Source organism: Pseudoliparis swirei, chromosome 16 (assembly GCF_029220125.1).
Source record: "Pseudoliparis swirei isolate HS2019 ecotype Mariana Trench chromosome 16, NWPU_hadal_v1, whole genome shotgun sequence".
NCBI lineage: Eukaryota > Metazoa > Chordata > Actinopteri > Perciformes > Liparidae > Pseudoliparis > Pseudoliparis swirei.
Genome location: NC_079403.1, coordinates 2,403,789 through 2,426,114, shown reverse-complemented (window position 1 = coordinate 2,426,114; position 22,326 = coordinate 2,403,789). Strand labels below are relative to the sequence as shown.

The 22,326-nt window shown below is 49.7% G+C and overlaps 1 protein-coding gene and 1 long non-coding RNA gene across 2 annotated transcripts; both read right to left on the bottom strand.

Moving 5' to 3' along the window:
- Positions 1-123: 123 nt before the first annotated feature.
- Positions 124-13,369, bottom strand: LOC130206614 (uncharacterized). The gene is made up of 4 exons (XM_056434660.1): positions 13,366-13,369; positions 8,568-8,873; positions 7,362-7,488; positions 124-478 (listed from the first exon to the last, which is right to left on the bottom strand). Exons 1-4 carry the CDS (start codon positions 13,367-13,369, stop codon positions 301-303), a joined length of 615 nt encoding a protein of 204 aa, XP_056290635.1. The 3' UTR covers positions 124-300.
- A 1,833-nt stretch (positions 13,370-15,202) lies between these two features.
- LOC130206373 (uncharacterized) lies at positions 15,203-20,963 on the bottom strand. The gene is made up of 3 exons (XR_008834099.1): positions 20,846-20,963; positions 16,506-16,565; positions 15,203-15,850 (listed from the first exon to the last, which is right to left on the bottom strand). It is a non-coding gene; the product is annotated as an uncharacterized LOC130206373 (long non-coding RNA).
- Between the last annotated feature and the right edge of the window lie 1,363 nt (positions 20,964-22,326).

The window sequence follows — 22,326 nt, the reverse complement described above, 5'->3', positions numbered from 1 at the left end:
CTTCAGGGAGCAGCGAGGAGGTGTTCGTCCTCCAGCTGCACACTGACTTCAGGGAGCAGCGAGGAGGTGTTCGTCCTCCAGCTGCAAACCGACTTCAGGGAGCAGAGAGGAGGTGTTCGTCCTCCAGCTGCACACCGACTTCAGGGAGCAGTGAGGAGGTGTTCGTCCTCCAGCTGCAAACCGACTTCATGGAGCAGTGAGGAGGTGTTTGTCCTCCAGCTGCAAACCGACTTCAGGGAGCAGTGAGGAGGTGTTCGTCCTCCAGCTGCAAACCGACTTCAGGGAGCAGTGAGGAGGTGTTCAGTGGCCTCCTGGGCTCTGAACGCTCCCTTCAAGTGCATGCTCACAGTGCAGTAAATCAGAGCCTCGAGTGGAGATGTTTGTCTCGTCGCCCCGTCGGGCGTCACGTTCTTCATCTTCCTCCAGCTCCTCCGTCTCTTCTCTCGGTGACGTCATCAGTTCACCCATCTCCTGACTCCTGCAGACAGGAAGTAGAGGAGTGTTAGCGTCACTCAAAATCAGATGTCTGGGAAAGGAATAACTGGAATGACCTGGACACGACGGTCCCTCCAAAGTCAAAGTCAAAGTCAGTTTTATTTGTCAATTTTCCATATGTGCAAACATACAGAAGATCGAAATTGCGTTTCTCTTCTGTCCAACATAAAGTGAATTGTGCAACATAGAGTGCAAAAATAGTAAAAAACATGTAAACATATAGACAACATAAAGTGCATAGACAACATAAAGTGCAAAAATAGTAAAAAAACATGTAAACATATAGACAACATAAAGTGCATAGACAACATAAAGTGCAAAAATAGTAAGAAACATGTAAACATATAGACAACATAAATTGTGCTAGCAGCATTCAGACATGTGAGTCTGAAAGAGGACGGAGTGGGAGGATGGGGAGAGAGTTCAGCTTCCTGACCGCCTGGTGGATGAAGCTGTTGGACAGCCTGGCGGTGTGAGCCCGAGGCTCGCATACCTCCTCCCAGAGGGCAGGAGGCTGAAGAGACCGTGTGAGGGGTGGCAGGGGTCACTCACAATCGAGGTCGCTTTGCGGGTGAGGCGGGTGTTGTATATGTCCTGCAGGGATGGGAGGGGGGGGAGTGAGGCACCCATGATCCTTCCAGCTGCCTTCACTATGCGCTGCAGGGCATTCCTGCTGTGGTCTGTGCAGCTTCCGGCCCACACAGTGATGCAGTTGGTCAGGATGCTCTCCATGGTGCCGCGGTAGAAGGTGCACATGATGGATGGGGGCTCCTGCTTTCCTCAGTTTCCGGAGGAAGTAGAGGCGCCTCTGTGCTTTCTTTGCCAGCGATGTAGTGTTTGCTGTCCACGAGAGGTCCTCACTGATTTCCACCCTCAGGAATTTGGTGCTGCTGACCTGCTCAATGTCCGCACCGTTGATGGTCAGTGGTGGGTGATGGGTGTGGCCTTTCCGGAAGTCAACAACGATCTCTTTGGTCTTGCTGTTGTTGAGCAGGAGGTTGTTGGCTCCGCACCACGTGGTCAGAAGGTTGACCTCCCTCCTGTAGAGGGTCTCGTCATCCTTGGTGATGAGACCTATCAATGTTGTGTCGTCTGCAAACTTGACCATGTGATTGGTGCTGTAGCTGGTTTTGCAGTCGTGAGTCAGCAAGGTGAAGAGCAGGGGACTGAGCACACAGCCCTGAGGGGCCCCTGTGCTGAGTGTGATGCTGCTCGGTGTTGTTGCCAACACGCACTGCTTGTGGCCTCTCACTCAGGAAGTCCAGCAGCCAGTTACACAGCGAGGTGTTGAGCCCCAGCTGGTCAAGTTTGCAGATTAGTTGTTGTGGGATGATTGTGTTGAATGCTGAGCTAAAGTCTATGAACAGCATTCTTACATAGGAGTCTTTTTGTCCAGGTGGGTGAGGGCTGGGTGGAGAGCAGAGCAGATTGCATCCTCCGTGGACCGTTTGGCCCGGTATGCAAACTGGAAAGGGTCCAGAGTGGTACGGAGAATGGATTTGATATGCGACATGACTAGTCGTTCAAAGCACTTCATGATTATGGGGGTCAGTGCCACTGGACGATAGTCGTTGAAGCAGGACGGAGTGGATTTCTTTGGCACAGGTATGATGGTGGTTACCTTGAAGCATGATGGAACAACAGCTTGTCTCAGAGAAGTATTAAAGACATCCGTGAAGACGTCCTTAAGCTCCTCTGCGCAGTCCTTCAGCACACGACCAGGGATGTTGTCTGGACCTGTTGCCTTGTGGGTGTTGATGGACGAGAGAGTCCTCTTCACGCTGGCAGCAGACAGGCACAGAACCTGATCGTGGGGAGGGGGCGGAGTCTTGTGTGGACGAGTGCTGTTCTGTGCTTCAAACCGTGCAAAGGAGCTGTTGAGGTTGTTTAGCAGAGAGATGTTGCTGTCGCAGTTCTGTGGCGTGGGTTTATAGTCTGTGATGGTCTGAATGCCCCGCCACAGGCTGCGTGTGTCTCTGCTGTCTTTAAAGTGCCGGGTTATCTTTTTTGTGTAGGAATTTTTTGCTTTCCTGATGCCGTGGGACAGGTTGGCTCTCGCTGTTTTCAGGTCTGTTTCATCCCCAGCTCTGAAGACCCTATTTCTAGTCCTCAGCAGCCGATGGACTTCCCCTGTTAGCCACAGCTTCTGGTTAGCCCGAGTGGTGATGGTCTTTACATGGGTCACATCATCAATGCACTTGCTAATGTAAGAAGTAACAGTGTCTGTGTACTCCCCAATGTCTGTGTGGTCGTTGTATGTGGCTGCCTGTTTAAACATTCCCCAGTCTGTTGAGTCAAAGCAGTCTTGGAGAGCGAGGAGGCCCCTCTGGCCACACCCGTACCTGCTTCAGAACCGGTCTGGAGGCTTTCACTCTGGGTCTGTATGCTGGCATTAGCATGACGGTGATGTGGTCAGAGAGACCTATGTGGGGGAGGGGGGAGGCCTTGTACGCTCCTTTGTGGGTTGTGTAGACCAGATCCAAAATGTTGTCTCCTCTTGTAGGGAAATCAACATGCTGGTGTAGTTTGGGAAGGACAGTTTTAAGGTTTGCATGCTTGAAATCTCCAGCAAAGATGGTGAAGCCGTCTGGGTGAGCCGTCTGTTGTTCGCTGATGGCCTGATACAGTTCACAAAGTGCCGCATTTCTATCACTGTTGTTGGAGGTCGGGGGGATGTAAACAGCGACTAGCAGAATCGCCGTAAATTCCCTCGGCAGATAAAAAGGACGGCACCTTACGATCATAAACTCCGCCAGTGGTGAGCAGTGTCTACATACCACGGCAGCGTCCCGGCACCATGCGTCCCGGACAGTGGCGGCTGGTGAATTTTTTTGGGGGGGGGGCGCAGTTTAAATATCACTCAACAATGAGAAGAAAAGAGGTTTTGAGTAGAATATTGTAAAAAACAAAGCTTTATTTCAAGAACACAGCGTGCTCAACACGGTCCAATAACAACTATCAACACACTGTGACTTTGGGCATGAGAGGTTCAGAGCAGCTTTAAGGAACATTGGGTTGGGTTTCAGAGGTTTACAGAATAAAAGAGTTTCACCCTCACATGAAAGAGGTTCAGAGCAGAATAGAGTCAGAAAGAGATCACATGTTACATTGGGTGACAGAGTAGACCCACTACTGTAAAGACAAGTAGCTCCTCTCTTTAAAGTGGTCAAACTTCTCCATAACTCTCTGGTTAAAGTCAATCATGTCTGTAACTAGCCTCCATTATTCTGGAGGGAATGTGTCTGTTTTTCAGAACTTCTTCATTGTGTTTCGATGCCAGTTCGGTCTCCTACTGCTCTGCATGAAGCTAACTCGCTAACAGCTGTTAGCGAGTTAGCTCCATGCTCTTAGCTAGATAACTGCGGCAAGATTCGTGCTTTCCACTTGTCTGAAGCTCTGTAGATCCCTCCCCTCGTTGTAGTCCAGAGAGTTTCAGTCCCAGGACTTTGGAACAACAGACAGGGGGAACAAAAAACGAATTACTCATGGAGCATTCAGCTAATCAGCTCCGGTTAGCATATAGGCTTGAGGAGAACCTCCGGGTGTACGTCCTCTCAGCGCTTTGCTGCTGAATTTTTAATTCCGGATGTTCGGGTCCCAACTCTTTCAGCCTCTTCTTATCAATATCTGACCGTCGATTGAAAGGTCTTTCGCGTAGAGATACCACAGAGTTTTCAGTCACCGACGCCATGCTAACAACAAGCTTCTGCTAGCTATGTTGCTCGCGTACCTGCGTGGAGGTGGAGCTCCCTGGCAGGGTTGCCAGGTCTGTGAGATAAAGCCAGCCCAATATCAGAACTCAAAATATGCCCGTGCCAAACCATATACACTGCTTTTAAAGTCCAACAGCATTGCTATCATTGCCAAATGTATTGTAATATCTACAAAGTAACAACATATGTTTAGTTTGCCAGCATTAAAGGGTACCTGTAGTGCAAAACAACAACGTGCTACATCCATTCGGCGCATCAAATACATCATATTTTCCCCGCCGCTATTGTCAACAAGTCACGCATAGCCCGAGGATTTACATTTCTTTGTCAACATTCCGAGTCCGTGGGCGCAGCCATTTTGCTAGTTATTTACTCCAGCTCAAAGCTAACTATGACGTAGAGTCGTTGAAAGGAATTCAGCCAATCCGGAGCCACTTCTACACGCGTTGCTTCTTGGGATAGATCGGTGGCCTCAAGAATTACACAATCTATATCAGGGGTGCTCAATACGTCGATCGCGGCGACCTGCCAGTCGATCGCGGCGTAGTATTGGTAGATCGCATGACATTAAAAAAAATTGGCCCGCCCCCCTGTCACTTTCTCTATAGCGCCACATTACAGCAGCAGCACGTCATTTCTGTCTCTACGTGTTGCGTTGACAGTCCTCTGCCCGCCGTCTCGTGCGCCGCGGAGCTCCCGACACCGGTTTGCGCGCATCGGGACGGACGGAGCAAAGAAAGTCACTAGCACCCCCGAACATGTCGGCCGAACATTGGATCAATGAAAGACATCTCCAGCGCTGGCTTATGCGCGATGTAGCTATCCAGCTCACGCTTTTGTGTGAAGCAGATGAGGTCTAATGACACTATATCAGGGCTCTCAAGTCTCACGCATTGAGCGTGAGACTCACGCATTTCGGTCTTATCTCACGCACTCCCGCCACACATCTAATTCCTCACGCTGAAAAAACCTCTCGGCTATTTAATGCTTGAATGCAGGGGTGCTCAATACGCCGATCGATTGTTGAGTAGAAATAGTCACTAGCACCCCCCCCCCCGTTGACAACTCTTTTCGGCTCGATGCCGGCGCGCGCAACAGTCAGCTGTATCGGGTGCTGATGGAAATCTCACGCTTGCCTGTCTTCAAAACTTGAGAGCCCTGCTATATCATCGGACATAAGTTCGTGCTCTTTACAACAAATGCACTCTATGTCTGTTTTCTGTGGCACACATTTCCCACAACTGCACCAAACGTCCGCCGACTTGCGTGCACGGTCCGCACGGTGAAGCATCTGGACCGGCGGGCCTTCGCATCAACTTCATCAGAATCATCGCTATCATCGCTGTCACAATTCACTAAATGGGGATAGTCTGCTTTTAAAGGTTCAAACAAGTATCCAGTTGCTGAATCAGACAATCTTTCATCGTCCATATTCTCAATCTCTCAGCATTTGTTTGCGAGCGCTTGACGTTGTTTACATTGGTTTCTGAACACATCCGCTGTGGCTGGCTGTCGATCTCTCAACGATGTGACGTCACACCACCCGCGACATATTCAAGCTCCAGTGCAATGTCGCATGTCGGAGTTGAGGACTTTGAACAGCCTAAACTACGTATTGTTATTGAATACTGGACCGTCAGTGCATGAATAACCTTTAGAAACACATTATCTTTTGATCTGGCTACATATTGTTTTGCACTACAGGTACCCTTTAAAAGCAGTTTTCCCTCAAGTTATTTCACCTAGGTCCTAAAATGGCCTTGTGTAATTAGATACAGTATATTATCATAAATAAAATGTGTGTACGTGCTGATCTGGAGTCAGTTTGGTAGGATTTGGGTATGAATAAATTATTTCATTTAAAATATGGATTTTTATTTAAATATATTCATGTAATTTGCATGCAAAATAGGTCTACCCGAACCAGCGGACAAACAATTCAACCCGCGCAACACTTCAAAAGTGGCCCGATTCCGCAGGAAAACCGCGGACCTGGCAACACTGCTCTATGGGCTGAGGGAACATACGGTTCTCTGATCTGCCGAATAATCCAATCGCGTGCGCACATTTGTGCGCCCCAAGATTCCCGGTTTCATCCGCCAATGTGAAGCCGGTCATTGCCAAAACGACTGAAATGTTGTATCGATGCCGTACACACACGTTAGACCAGCGCCCGAAAAAGGAGGGCTTCTCTCCGTGATAATGGCGATATATTATATTTTTTCACATTAACTTAAGTGGTTGTTGACAGGCTTACGGTCTCCCACACACATTTAGCGCGTCAACACGGTATATTTACTATTTAAATGATTTGGCATATAATGTTTTTTGACAGGATTTTTTTCTTTTCTTCTTCTTCTTTTTTTTTCATGTCCAAATTTTAAGAGGGGCGGCGCCCTAGCGCCCCCTATGGACGAACCGCCACTGGTCCCGGATGTAAACACATACCCCGCCGCCGCGAGTTTTCCCTCCATCAGCGAGGGCTCTGTCCGCTCGGTAGCATGTTAGCTGCTCCAGTCTCACAGCAGAGTCGGGGATGTTGTCGTTTAGCCATGTTTCCGTGAAGATAAGCACACAGCAGTTCCTCACGTCTCGCTGCTCCGTCTGCAGCAGTCTAATGTGGTCCATTTTATTGTCCAAGGATCGCACATTAGCCATGATAATGGATGGTATGGCTGGACGAGTTGGCCTAGCTGCTAGCCTAGCTCGGGTTCCTCCGCGCTTACCCCTCTTCTGCTTCCTCTCACAACGCTTGCGGCGCCTCCTTTCTGGGGGAGGAGTGGCAGTCGAGTCCGGTGTAGTCGGTGTGGTCGTAGGCCGGCGAAGTAATCCGTGCTCCCCGAGTGTTTCCGCTTGTTCAGCGTCCAGAGTGCCGTGTAGTTTGGTCCTGCCGATGGTTAACAGAACCTGGCAACTATATTTGGGTTCCGACGTAGACGGACGAGGCGAAGACGAACAATTTTTGGACGAACTTTTGCACAAACATTTAGAAACAGAACAAAACACCAAATGGTCAGGACAGAGAGGGGCCGCTGCGTCCGTACGCGCCGCCATCTTGAATATAACTCAGAGTAATATTAACACGAGTCAACGCTGCTCTGTGAATAATCATCTCCAGTGATTTAAAGATCATAATTCATGAAGAGTTCTTACTCGGGTTGACCGTTGGAAGCTGACTTCTTCTTTCTGCTTATATAATATTTTATAAACCCGATTATTGCTGCGATTACAATGGCTCCAATCACCCCTCCTCCAACGGCTCCGGCATCATGGGGACTGTCTGCAACAGAATAAGAGTTTAATTAGTTTAATTAGTTTAATTAATTTCTTTAATTAAGTGCAACAACAACAACTGAGCATCACAGTGTTTAGGTGACGATTGACTAAATAATTTTCTGTGTTCATTAAACAGAAAAAAACTCCACCGAAATATTTTGCTTCATAACTTATGGACGATGAATTTTCATTCCTCCGTATTTAGTCTACAGGTGTTTTCTACTTGAAGGCGTCCCTACAGTCTGTAAACCGAGGGTTATTCAGGGGGTTTGTCTTCTTAGACCCCCGGAAAGCCTCAAGAGTCCAAACTTAAGGGCGGGGTTTCTAAAATCATACGGCAATTATTTGCTATGTGCTATCGTTCACGTAGGCGGAGACCACCTAGAGACCCCTCAGGGACTCCTCAGGGACACCCACAATGCAACCACCTAGAGACCCCTGAAGACCCCCACAATGCAACCACCTAGAGACCCCTCAGGGACACCCACAATGCAACCACCTAGAGACCCCTGAAGACCCCCACAATGCAACCACCTAGAGACCCCTGAAGACCCCCACAATGCAACCACCTAGAGACCCCTGAAGACCCCCACAATGCAACCACCTAGAGACCCATGAAGACCCCCACAATGCAACCACCTAGAGACCCATGAAGACCCCCACAATGCAACCACCTAGAGACCCCTGAAGACCCCCACAATGCAACCACCTAGAGACCCCTGAAGACCCCCACAATGCAACCACCTAGAGACCCCTGAAGACCTCCACAATGCAACCACCTAGAGACCCCTGAAGACCCCGTTGCACAGCGTATCAACCACTGAGTAATAATCTAGCACCCTGCGGTGCCTAAAGGATAACTGGTGACGCTCTCACCACCTGCATTTGTTCTACGTTGTAAACGATGACGAGTCGACAAAAATAAAAAATGCAGTTGGAACTTCTTGAGCCCAGAAATCTCAGTTTATTGCAGAGAGGGTCCAAGCTGTCGCAAAAATACCAATCAATATTAATTCTAGAAGCTTTTTCCTCGGCCGTGCATGAAGCCAGATGTCAGAGATGATGACGTCATGAAGGTCTCACCTTGTGTCTTCTGACTCCGACTCTCCTCCAGCCTCAGAGAGAAGATGCTCGTGAAGCTCTCCTCAGCATCGTGGAGCTCACAGCTGTAGAGCCCCTCCTGCCGGGGAGACAAGGCCTTCAGCGTGAGGTTCTTGGGCTCAGAACCGATCTTCACATGCGGCCTCCAGGCCTCTGAGACCGTGACGACGGTGCCGGTCCGGTTCAGGATGATCTGACTGTGGTTGAACCTCCAGGTGAGGCCCGTTGGAGGCCTGTCGGAGGACCTGCAGGCGATGGTGGCTTCAGTGTGTGAGCCGTTGATGGAGGCTGAGGACACAGAAGGAGAGCGGCGGTCAGATATCTGGTGTTTATATCTACTGGTAGCTACGATAAGGCCTTTCTGAAGGAGGCCAGAGGAAACCCTCTGCTGGAGAAAACCACCCTGAACCATTTGAAGTCAACCACTACAGACCTGTCTGTCTACTACAGACCTGTCTCTCTACTACAGACCTGTCTGTCTACTACAGACCTGTCTCTCTACTACAGACCTGTCTCTCTACTACAGGCCTGTCTCTCTACTACAGACCTGTCTCTACTACAGACCTGTCTCTCTACTACAGACCTGTCTCTCTACTACAGACCTGTCTCTCTACTACAGGCCTGTCTCTCTACTACAGACCTGTCTCTACTACAGACCTGTCTCTCTACTACAGACCTGTCTCTCTACTACAGACCTGTCTCTCTACTACAGGCCTGTCTCTACTACAGACCTGTCTCTACTACAGACCTGTCTCTCTACTACAGACCTGTCTCTCTACTACAGGCCTGTCTCTCTACTACAGACCTGTCTCTTCTTCACCTGTCTCTCTACTACAGACCTGTCTCTTCTTCACCTGTCTCTCTACTACAGACCTGTCTCTCTACTACAGACCTGTCTCTACTACAGGCCTGTCTCTCTACTACAGGCCTGTCTCTCTACTACAGATCTGTCTCTCTACTACAGACCTGTCTCTACTACAGACCTGTCTCTCTACTACAGACCTGTCTCTCTACTAGTACTACAGACCTGTCTCTCTACTACAGGCCTGTCTCTCTACTACAGACCTGTCTCTCTACTACATACCTGTCTCTACTACAGACCTGTCTCTCTACTACAGACCTGTCTGTCTACTACAGACCTGTCTCTCTACTACAGGCCTGTCTGTCTACTACAGACCTGTCTCTCTACTACAGACCTGTCTCTCTACTACAGACCTGTCTGTCTACTACAGACCTGTCTCTCTACTACAGGCCTGTCTCTCTACTACAGACCTGTCTCTCTACTACAGACATGTCTCTCTACTACAGACCTGTCTCTCTACTGCAGGCCGGTCTCTCTTCTTTCTTTCCAAAACTCTAGAGCAAGCTATCTTTAACCAAGTTTCTTCCTATCTCCACATCTCAACCTTCTTGACCCTCACCAGTCTGGATTCAAGGCACCCTCTCTCTCCTCTGTCTTTATCCTTCTAGACCTTTCTGCGGCATTTGACACCGTGAACCACCAGATCCGTATCTCCTCCCTTTAGGACCTTGTATCTCAGGCACTGCACTCTGCCTCTTCCCATCCGACCTCAACAACGGCTCCCTCCTGGGTCCCCTCCTCTTCCTCTCACTACTGGGGTCCCTCAAGGCTCCCTCCTGGGTCCCCTCCTCTTCCTCTCACTACTGGGGTCCCTCAAGGCTCCGTCCTGGGTCCCCTCCTCTTCCTCTCACTACTGGGGTCCCTCAAGGCTCCGTCCTGGGTCCCCTCCTCTTCCTCTCACTACTGGGGTCCCTCAAGGCTCCGTCCTGGGTCCCCCTCTTCCTCTCACTACTGGGGTCCCTCAAGGCTCCGTCTTGGGTCCCCTCCTCTTCTTCTCACAACTGGGATCCCTCAAGGCTCCATCCTGGGTCCCCTGCTCTTCCTCTCACTACTGGGGTCCCTCAAGGCTTCCTCCTGGGTCCCCTCCTCTTCCTCTCACTACTGGGGTCCCTCAAGGCTCCGTCCTGGGTCCCCTCCTCTTCCTCTCACTACTGGGGTCCCTCAAGGCTCCCTTCTGGGTCCCCTCCTCTTCCTCTCACTACTGGGGTCCCTCAAGGCTCCCTTCTGGGTCCCCTCTACTTCCTCTCACTACTGGGGTCCCTCAAGGCTCCGTCCTGGGTCCCCTCCTCTTCCTCTCATTACTGGGGTCCCTCAAGGCTCCCTCCTGGGTCCCCTCCTCTTCCTCTCACTACTGGGGTCCCTCAAGGCTCCGTCCTGGGTCCCCTCCTCTTCCTCTCACTACTGGGGTCCCTCAAGGCTCCGTCCTGGGTCCCCTGCTCTTCCTCTCACTACTGGGGTCCCTCAAGGCTCTCTCCTGGGTCCCCTCCTCTTCCTCTCACTACTGGGGTCCCTCAAGGCTCCGTCCTGGGTCCCTCCTCTTCCTCTCACTACTGGGGTCCCTCAAGGCTCCCTCCTGGGTCCCCTCCTCTTCCTCTCACTACTGGGGTCCCTCAAGGCTCCGTCCTGGGTCCCCTCCTCTTCCTCTCACTATGGGGTCCCTCAAGGCTCCCTTCTGGGTCCCCTCCACTTCCTCTCACTACTGGGGTCCCTCAAGGCTCCGTCCTGGGTCCCCTCCTCTTCCTCTCACTACTGGGGTCCCTCAAGGCTCCGTCCTGGGTCCCTTCCTCTTCCTCTCACTACTGGGGTCCCTCAAGGCTCCGTCCTGGGTCCCCTCCTCTTCCTCTCACTACTGGGGTCCCTCAAGGCTCCGTCCTGGGTCCCCTCCTCTTCCTCTCACTAATGGGGTCCCTCAAGGCTCCGTCCTTGGTCCCTTCCTCTTCCTCTCACTACTGGGGTCCCTCAAGGCTCTGTCCTGGGTCCCCTCCTCTTCCTCTCACTACTGGGGTCCCTCAAGGCTCCGTCCTGGGTCCCCTCCTCTTCCTCTCACTACTGGGGTCCCTCAAGGCTCCGTCCTGGGTCCCCTCCTCTTCCTCTCACTACTGGGGTCCCTCAAGGCTCCGTCCTGGGTCCCCTCTTCCTCTCACTACTGGGGTCCCTCAAGGCTCCCTTCTGGGTCCCCTCCTCTTCCTCTCACTACTGGGGTCCCTCAAGGCTCCCTTCTGGGTCCCCTCCTCTTCCTCTCACTACTGGGGTCCCTCAAGGCTCCCTTCTGGGTCCCCTCCTCTTCCTCTCACTACTGGGGTCCTCAAGGCTCCGTCCTGGGTCCCTCCTCTTCCTCTCACTACTGGGGTCCTCAAGGCTCCCTTCTGGGTCCCTCCTCTTCCTCTCACTACTGGGGTCCCTCAAGGCTCCTTCTGGGTCCTCCACTTCCTCTCACTACTGGGGTCCTCAAGGCTCCGTCCTGGGTCCCCTGCTGTTCCTCTCATTACTGGGGTCCCTCAAGGCTCCTCCTGGGTCCCTCCTCTTCCTCTCACTACTGGGGTCCCTCAAGGCTCCGTCCTGGGTCCCTCCTCTTCCTCACTACTGGGGTCCCTCAAGGCTCCGTCCTGGTTCCCCTGCTCTTCCTCTCACTACTGGGGTCCCTCAAGGCTCCCTCCTGGGTCCCTCCCTCTTCCTCTCACTACTGGGGTCCCTCAAGGCTCCGTCCTGGGTCCCTCCTCTTCCTCTCACTACTGGGGTCCCTCAAGGCTCCTCCTGGGTCCCTCCTCTTCCTCTCACTACTGGGGTCCCTCAAGGCTCCGTCCTGGGTCCCCTCCTCTTCCTCTCACTATGGGGTCCCTCAAGGCTCCCTTCTGGGTCCCCTCCACTTCCTCTCACTACTGGGGTCCCTCAAGGCTCCGTCCTGGGTCCCCTCCTCTTCCTCTCACTACTGGGGTCCCTCAAGGCTCCGTCCTGGGTCCCTCCTCTTCCTCTCACTACTGGGGTCCCTCAAGGCTCCGTCCTGGGTCCCCTCCTCTTCCTCTCACTACAGGCTCCCTCCTGGGTCCCCTCTTCCTCTCACTAATGGGGTCCCTCAAGGCTCCGTCCTTGGTCCCTTCCTCTTCCTCTCACTACTGGGGTCCCTCAAGGCTCTGTCCTGGGTCCCCTCCTCTTCCTCTCACTACTGGGGTCCCTCAAGGCTCCGTCCTGGGTCCCCTCCTCTTCCTCTCACTACTGGGGTCCCTCAAGGCTCCGTCCTGGGTCCCCTCCTCTTCCTCTCACTACTGGGGTCCTCAAGGCTCCGTCCTGGGTCCCTCCTCTTCCTCTCACTACTGGGGTCCTCAAGGCTCCCTTCTGGGTCCCCTCCTCTTCCTCTCACTACTGGGGTCCCTCAAGGCTCCCTTCTGGGTCCCCTCCTCTTCCTCTCACTACTGGGGTCCCTCAAGGCTCCCTTCTGGGTCCCCTCCTCTTCCTCTCACTACTGGGGTCCCTCAAGGCTCTGTCCTGGGTCCCCTGCTCAAGGACACACCTGCAGGGAGTGTGTGTGTGTGTGAGTGTGTGAGTGTGTGAGTGTGTGTGTGTGTGTGTGAGTGTGTGTGTGTGTGTGTGTGTGTGTGTGTGTGTGTGTGTGTGTGAGTGTGTGTGTGTGTGTGAGTGTTTAGAAGGATAAAGTTCAGAATGTTTTAAGATTACAAAACATTAACTGAGGCCTCCCTCTCTCTCTCTCCCTCCATCCCCCCCTCTCTCTCTCTCTCCCTCCATCCCCCTCTCTTTCTCTCTCCCTCTCTCTCTCTCTCCCTCTCTCTCCTCCATCCCTCTCTCTCTCTCTCTCTCTCTCTCTCTCTCTCTCTCTCTCCTCCATCCCTCTCTCTCTCTCTCCTCCATCCCTCTCTCTCTCTCTCCTCCATCCCTCTCTCTCTCTCTCTCGCTCTCCGTCACCCATTCCTTAATCTTATCATTTGTAGAGAAGCTCCGCCCACTTCTGATAAACGACTCCCAGGTTTCACCGAGAGCCAATGAAACGTCTGTTTTACTGGCGTCACACACTCTGACTTTGACTTTCTCTTTCACTTTATATTAGTGAATATTAAGAGAATATTGAGAGAATATTAAGAGAAAATCAAGCTAATGTTGAGAGAAAATTGAGAGAATATTGAGAGAAAGCTGTTTTATGGCTAATTAAACAGTAATTATGTTCTGGTTATTAATATGTAAATATGTTCTGGGTCTTGAGATTTTCTCACATCAGATAGAAACCGGACACACCCCTTCAGAGAATAGTCTTTTTTTAATAACATTACATTGTTTACATTTGGCAAAGAGGTCAAGAGGTCAAGAGTGTGTGGCCGTGCAGAGAGAGAGAGAAACGGCAGATTAAACATTGATGACGTCACCCTCGTGTTCATCACTTCGGCCGAAGCCGAAGGCGCTTCACCTCTCTGAGGACCCGTTACGCTCCGAGGAGGTTTCAAAGAAGTCTTTTATTTTGTAGATCCAGCTGGGCCTCAGAGCAGGAAGCTGAGTCCTCTGAGTTCTTAGATCCAGCAGCACTGTTAACGTTGTTAGCATTGTTAGCTCCAGTAGCACTGTTAACATTGTTAGCTCCAGTAGCACTGTTAACATTGTTAGCATTGTTAGCTCCAGTAGCACTGTTAACATTGTTAGTATTGTTAGCTCCAGTAGCACTGTTATCATTGTTAGCACTGTTAGCTCCAGTAGCACTGTTAACATTGTTAGCATTGTTAGCTCCAGTAGCACTGTTAACATTGTTAGCTCCAGTAGCATTGTTAACATTGTTCGCACTGTTAGCTCCAGTAGCACTGTTAACATTGTTAGCATTGTTAGCTCCAGTAGCACTGTTAACATTGTTAGCATTGTTAGCTCCAGCAGCACTGTTAACATTGTTAGCACTGTTAGCTCCAGTAGCACTGTTAACATTGTTAGCATTGTTAGCTCCAGCAGCACTGTTAACATTGTTAGCACTGTTAGCTCCAGCAGCACTGTTAACATTGTTAGCATTGTTAGCTCCAGTAGCACTGTTAACATTGTTAGCACTGTTAGCTCCAGTAGCACTGTTAACATTGTTAGCGTTGTTAGCTCCAGTAGCACTGTTAACATTGTTAGCATTGTTAGCTCCAGCAGCACTGTTAACATTGTTAGCGTTGTTAGCTCCAGTAGCACTGTTAACATTGTTAGCATTGTTAGCTCCAGTAGCACTGTTAACATTGTTAGCATTGTTAGCTCCAGCAGCACTGTTAACATTGTTAGCACTGTTAGCTCCAGTAGCACTGTTAACATTGTTAGCATTGTTAGCTCCAGCAGCACTGTTAACATTGTTAGCACTGTTAGCTCCAGCAGCACTGTTAACATTGTTAGCATTGTTAGCTCCAGTAGCACTGTTAACATTGTTAGCACTGTTAGCTCCAGTAGCACTGTTAACATTGTTAGCGTTGTTAGCTCCAGTAGCACTGTTAACATTGTTAGCATTGTTAGCTCCAGCAGCACTGTTAACATTGTTAGCGTTGTTAGCTCCAGTAGCACTGTTAACATTGTTAGCATTGTTAGCTCCAGTAGCACTGTTAACATTGTTAGCATTGTTAGCTCCAGCAGCACTGTTAACATTGTTCGCACTGTTAGCTCCAGTAGCACTGTTAACATTGTTAGCATTGTTAGCTCCAGTAGCACTGTTAACATTGTTAGCACTGTTAGCTCCAGCAGCACTGTTAACATTGTTAGCTCCAGTAGCACTGTTAACATTGTTAGCACTGTTAGCTCCAGTAGCACTGTTAACATTGTTAGCGTTGTTAGCTCCAGCAGCACTGTTAACATTGTTAGCACTGTTAGCTCCAGTAGCACTGTTAACATTGTTAGCACTGTTAGCTCCAGTAGCACTGTTAACATTGTTAGCACTGTTAGCTCCAGTAGCACTGTTAACATTGTTAGCATTGTTAGCTCCAGTAGCACTGTTAACATTGTTAGCACTGTTAGCTCCAGTAGCACTGTTAACATTGTTAGCACTGTTAGCTCCAGTAGCACTGTTAACATTGTTAGCACTGTTGTTAGTTTCTGGGTTTCTGGATGCTTATCCAGCGGCGTCCAGCTCTTTAAGCTCCGCCCCTATAGCTCACTGAGCTGGGACGTTTGCTGTGTTCCGTTGAACAGGCCCCGCCTCCTTCCAGACCTCCACAGCTGGTCCGGGTCCACGGACGCTGAAGGTCTTAGAGTTCACGTTCTACGCCTCAAGAGCCTCAAAAGTACCAAAAATGACAGAGTAGGAAAATAAAATATATATTTCTGTCTCCAGGCAGAAGTGGGCGTGTTCGTTTCGTTCGTGCGGCGCTAGTTTCCCGTTAACTGAGAGACGTCTGGAGGCCCGACGGCTCGTCGCCGCCCGCCGCCAGCAGGCGGCTGTCGGCCGTGGAGTCTGTGAGGAAGAGGAAGAGGAGACGAAGGTCAGGAAGTTCTACTGGCATCATTTATAATCAGTTCCCAATGTTTTGGAGTTCAAAACTTTAAAAAGAGCTGATTTTAGAAAAGTTATTACTGTAAGAGCAGCTTGTGAAAGGGTTTCACGCACTAATGAGCGACATGTGTTTGACTCGATATACAAACACTAATCAATAAAGAACATTAACTAAATCCTGCTGCTTCCATGAGTCGACTCATCAACAGAGTAACGGCCACCTGGTGGAGAATCACTCGAAAGGTGATTTTAACAATATTCATGTTATTCAACCTCTCAAATTTGGATATTTCCTGAATTTCTCTGTTTAATATAATTTTTCCAATAAATATCTTTGAGGTTTGGGATTAAATAAGAAATGTAAATACATCAACTTTCACCATTTCAGACAAAAATATTGATCTATAAAAATAATCGGCAGATAAGTAGATAATAAAAATTGTTTGTTGTCGGTAAAATATCTGTAAAGTCGAGACTTGTTTTCCTTCCCCTTCATTCATTCATAAACTCAGACTCCTCCCTTCATAAAGGGTTTAATGTGCTGTTGGCCGGAGCTCTGGCGCCCCCTGGTGGCCAGCGGGGGGAGGTGCACGGTGAGCGACGCCGACACACAGACCTTTGACCCGGTGCAGCTCCGTCGCCTCCTCGGGGTCGGTCCTGGGCTTCGCGGCGCCTCCTGAGGACCAATCAGAAGGCTTCATTAAAGCACGCGCACGGGAATTAAGATAAAGAACAAATGGATACAACTCATGATTTTGTGTTCTGATGATTAATTTATCTTTGTTTTCATTGATCTGCGTTCGTCGCTTAGTGAACGTGACGTCAGACGTGACCCGGAAGTAAATACTGGAAACTGGTGCGACTGGTTTGGGTGTGTGTATTTTAATAAAGGAGTGTTAATTATATTTATTATAATATTGTAATTATTTTAACACACACACTTTCTCTCTCTCGCTCTCGCTCTCGCTCTCTCTCTCTCTCTCTCAAGATTCAAGATTCAAGATGTTTTATTTGTCACATACACACACAGGGTGTGCAGTGAAATGAAAGTGGCAATGCTCAGCAGGAATGTGCAAGGGCAACAAGTACACACTATTTACAATAAAAAACAACACAATATTTACAGTAAGTGTGTGTGTGTGTGTGTGTGTGTGTGTGCCTAAGAGGGGCAGTTGTGTGGGTCTATGTGGGGGTCCTGGTGAGGTCGGAGTTCACAATCCTGATGGCCTGAGGAAAGAAACTCCGTCTCAGTCTCTCTGTTCTTGCAGCGTGACTACGGAGGCGCCTGCCTGACCGCAGCAGCTGAAACAGTCTGTTGTTGGGGTGGTGAGGATCCTTCATGATCCTGCCGGCTCTGGTTCTGCACCTCCTGGTGTACAAGTCCTGCAGGGTGGGAGTGTAGTTCCAATAGTGCGCTCAGCCGAACGCACTACTCTCTGCAGAGCCTTCCTGTCCTGAGCGGAGCAGTTGCCAAACCAGGCTGTGATGCTTCCTGTCAGGACGCTCTCTACAGCTCCAGAGTAGAAGGACTGAAGGATCCTCTGGGAAACTTTAAATTTCCTCAGCTGCCTGAGGTGGTAGAGGCGCTGCCTTGCCTTTCTCACCAGAGTGTCTGTGTTTGTTGACCATGTCAGATCCTCGGTGATGTGGACTCCCAGGTATTTATACCGCTCACCCTCTCCACAGTAGTCCCGTTAATCCCCAGTGGTGAGTACGTCCTCTGTTGTTGTACCCTCCTGAAGTCCACAATCAGCTCCTTAGTTTTGGTGACATTCATGATGAGGCTGTTGTCCTGGCACCAGAGTGACAGATCAGCAACTTCCTCCAGGTAGGCCCTCTCGACGTCGTCGGAGATCAGGCCCACCACCACTGTGTCATCCGCAAACTTGATGATGGTGTTGAGCTGAACCTGGCCACACAGTCATGTGTGTACAGGGAGTACAGTAGGGGCTGAGGACGCAACCCTGGGGATCCTGTGTTCAGGGTGAGGATTTGGAGGTGTGTCTGCCCACCTGACCACCTGTGGCCTGGCGGTCAGGAAGTCCAGGATCCAAGCACACAGGGGTGTTCAGTCCCAGCTCAATCAGCTTGCCGGCCAGTCTGGAGGGGACTATGGTGTTGAAAGCTGAACTATAATCAATGAACAGCAGTCTCACATAGCCCCTCTGGCTGTCCAGATGAGAGAGTGTGGTGTGCAGTACCTGGGAGACAGCATCATCCGTGGATCTGTTTGGGCGATAAGCAAACTGCAGCGGGTCCATGGAGGAAGGAGGAAGGCGCAGATGTAGTCCTTTATCAGCCTCTCAGCATTTCATGACCACCGAGGTGAGGGCCACGGTCGGTAGTCATTCATACATGCTGGAGAAGCATTCTTGGGCACAGGGACAATAGTGGATCTCTTGAAGCAGGCGGGACCACGGACTCAGCCAGGAGAGGTTGAATATTGTGGTGAACACTGGAGCTAGCTGGTTAGCACAGGTCTTCAGTACTCGCCCAGATATGCCATCTGGACCTGCAGCTTTCCTGGTGTTCACCCTCAACAGAGCCCTCCTCACACTGTGCTCGGTCACAGAGAGTGTGTGTTCATCCCCAGCGGTAGAACTCACCTCGGCTACGCTAACGGTGTTGTTGTTAGCCGGCGAGCTAGCGCTGTTGTTGCTAGCCTCAAACCGTGCATAAAATGAGTTCAGGTCGTCCGCCAGGGATGCGCCGGCACTCACCATAGCGTGGGTCTGCTCTGGTAGTTTGTGATAGTCCGTAGCCCCTGCCATAGGCGCCTGGTGTCGCGCTGCTCCATCTGTGATTCCACTCTGTCTCGGTACCTCCTCTTGGCTTCCTTCACCGCCTCCTCAGTCCATAGACCGCTGCCTTGTACTCGTCCATGTTGCGGATACAAGACCGGAGTTATAGGCAGCAGTACGGGCGTCACAGCTTCACGGATGGATCTATCAACCCACGGCTTTTGGTTAGGAAAGACCCTAACTTTACCGTGGGGACGATGGTGTCCGCTAAGCGTTGCTATGAGGCTCATTGCTACTTCCAAGAACTCGCTGACGTCACTGGAACTGGATTGGATCATGTCCCAGTCGACGACACGCAGAGCGTCCTGTAGCTCAGCCTCTGATTGGTCAGACCACCGCATTCGTTCCTCGTCACTACCGCTTCCCGCGATCCTTTGTTTATACTCCGGAAGCAGAAAAATGGCGGCATGGTCTGATTTCCCTAACGGAGGGAGAGAGACAGCCTTGTAGCCTCTCTTGAATGGCGTATAGCAGTGGTCCAACGTTCTTTCCCCTCTGGTAGCACACGTAATGTGCTGGTGAAAGTTCGGCATGACTTTTTTTAGGTTTGCCCTGTTAAAGTCCCCAGCCACCACCACAGCCGCGGGATACTTGTTCTGATGCCGACATAACACATCATGTAGGTCCGATAGTGCTACGTCGGTGTCCGCTTGTGGTGGAATGTAGACGGCTGTGGTGATGACCGAGCTGAACTCCGGGGAAGGTAGAATGGACGGCATGAGATCGTCAGATGTTCCAGGTTCGTGAGCAGGAACGAGAAAGAGTCTTAATGTTCTTGGGGTCACACCACATGTTGTTAGTCACGAAGCAAACCCCTCCACCCTTAGATTTACCAGACTCTTCCGTTCTGTCTGCACGGAAAACAGAGAAGGACTCGGTTGGGCATATGACTCGATCCGCACCAGCGGTCAGCCATGTTTCCGTCAGACAAAAGATGTTACAATCCGGCATGTCCCGCTGGAATCTGATCCTTGCCCTGACATCATCCATCTTATTTTCCAGAGACTGGTCGTTAGCAAGAAGGATGCTGGGCAGGGGTGGACGGTGGGCTTGAACTCTCAGTCTGTTCCGAATTCCGCTCCGTTTCCCTCGATGTTTTCATCGTCTCCCCGTAGTAGCGGCTCCACTGCTGTTGTGGTCCGCGTCACGATCTCTGCCGCCACGCTGGATCGATGGAAAAGTGGACAAAACCCTTGTTTTGCAAAGTTTATGTCAAAAGGGGTGCTGGGGTCGTATGTTGTTAGTGCCGGTGTGTTGGTGACAAAGAAAATATTAAAAATAAACACAAAAACTAAAAGAGCGCACAATCTCCGCGGAGCTGCCGCGACGGCGACTGGACACTGCCGCGCCATCCTCTCTCTCTCACACACACACACACCAGCTGATCTTATGATCTAATTGAGCTTTTCTTATCATTTTCCAAACGTAGAATATAATAATAATAATAATAATAATAAAAATGAATAATACAATTATTAATAATAATAATAATAATTGAAGATTGTTTTTTCTCCAGTTTTTCTTTCAGTTCAGTTCACAACAATCAACAAGCAGAGGTGGAAGAGGCTCATCACACGTCTTTTCAAGTAATATTTTGAAATAAGGGCTTTTACTTTCTAGAGTCTATCAGGAAACTTTATACATATACAGTAAATATATATTTAAATTTAAATCTCTATAAATATATATATATATATAAATACATATGAACATATATATTCAAAAAATCTCCATAAATATATATATATATCGATATATATAAATATATTTATTTTAAATAGATATATATATAAATGTATATATATATAAATATACATATATAATTATATATATATGAATATACTGTATGTATATATATATATTTATATTTAAATATATAAATGAATATTGATATAAATATATTTATAAATACATATATAATGAATAAGTAACAGATTATTGTATTTTCTAAATTAAATAATCACTGTGGAACATGAGCTTCATTCTCATCTCCCCAAAAACCCAAATATATGACCACGACGGTGTGGATGACCACCCAGACATCCCATAATAGTTGTGTCCTCCCCCAGTAAGGATATGTTGTATTCATGGTGTGTCAGTCAGGTGGTCTTCTCTCTACCAGTCAGGGTCCAGGTCTGCCGGAGTCCATGTTTACCTTTCAGCTTCAGGTAGACCAGCAGGCCGACCACGGCGAGCACCAGTAGGCCCACCACCAGCCCCGCCACCAGCCCCGCCACCAGCCCCGCCGTCCACCAATAGGACGAGGGCTCCTCCGCCGAGCTCCGCCCCCCTGCACACCGGAAGCAAACACATGTATAATAAATATTATATTACCTTTATATTCTCTATATTTATATTATATTATATTTATATATTTATATATTTATATATATATATTTATATATTTCTGTATTTATATCCAATATTCCATATTATGAAAATATTCATATTTAATATGTTTGGTGCTCCAACTCTGATGGAGGTCTCGAGAGGACTAGACTGAGGTCTCTAGAGGACCAGGACTACACTGAGGTCTCTAGAGGACCAGGACTACACTGAGGTCTCTAGAGGACCAGGACTAGACTGAGGTCTCTAGAGGACCAGGACTACACTGAGGTCTCTAGAGGACCAGGACTAGACTGAGGTCTCTAGAGGACCAGGACTAGACTGAGGTCTCTAGAGGACCAGGACTACACTGAGGTCTATAGAGGACCAGGACTAGACTGAGGTCTCTAGAGGACCAGGACTACACTGAGGTCTATAGAGGACCAGGACTACACTGAGGTCTCTAGAGGACCAGGACTACACTGAGGTCTCTAGAGGACCAGGACTAGACTGAGGTCTCTAGAGGACCAGGACTACACTGAGGTCTCTAGAGGACCAGGACTAGACTGAGAGTAGAACCAGGACTACACTGAGGTCTCTAGAGGACCAGGACTACACTGAGGTCTCTAGAGGACCAGGACTAGACTGAGGTCTCTAGAGGACCAGGACTACACTGAGGTCTCTAGAGGACCAGGACTACACTGAGGTCTCTAGAGGACCAGGACTACACTGAGGTCTATAGAGGACCAGGACTACACTGAGGTCTCTAGAGGACCAGGACTACACTGAGGTCTATAGAGGACCAGGACTACACTGAGGTCTCTAGAGGACCAGGACTACACTGAGGTCTCCTGGGGACCAGACTGCACTGCGGTCTCTAGAGGACCAGGACTACACTGAGGTCTCTAGAGGACCAGGACTAGACTGAGGTCTATAGAGGACCAGGACTACACTGAGGTCTCTAGAGGACCAGGACTACACTGAGGTCTCTAGAGGACCAGGACTACACTGAGGTCTCTAGAGGACCAGGACTACACTGAGGTCTCTAGAGGACCAGGACTACACTGAGGTCTATAGAGGACCAGGACTACACTGAGGTCTCTAGAGGACCAGGACTACACTGAGGTCTATAGAGGACCAGGACTAGACTGAGGTCTATAGAGGACCAGGACTACACTGAGGTCTCTAGAGGACCAGGACTAGACTGAGGTCTCTAGAGGACCAGGACTACACTGAGGTCTCTAGAGGACCAGGACTACACTGAGGTCTCTAGAGGACCAGGACTAGACTGAGGTCTCTAGAGGACCAGGA

Coding starts and splice junctions, on each gene's coding strand:
- LOC130206614 (XM_056434660.1), bottom strand. Junction 7,489..8,567: donor TCGGAGTCAGAAGACACAAG/GTGAGACCTTCA, acceptor ATTCTGTTGCAG/ACAGTCCCCATGATGCCGGA. Junction 479..7,361: donor GCTTCCAACGGTCAACCCGA/GTAAGAACTCTT, acceptor TCCTGTCTGCAG/GAGTCAGGAGATGGGTGAAC.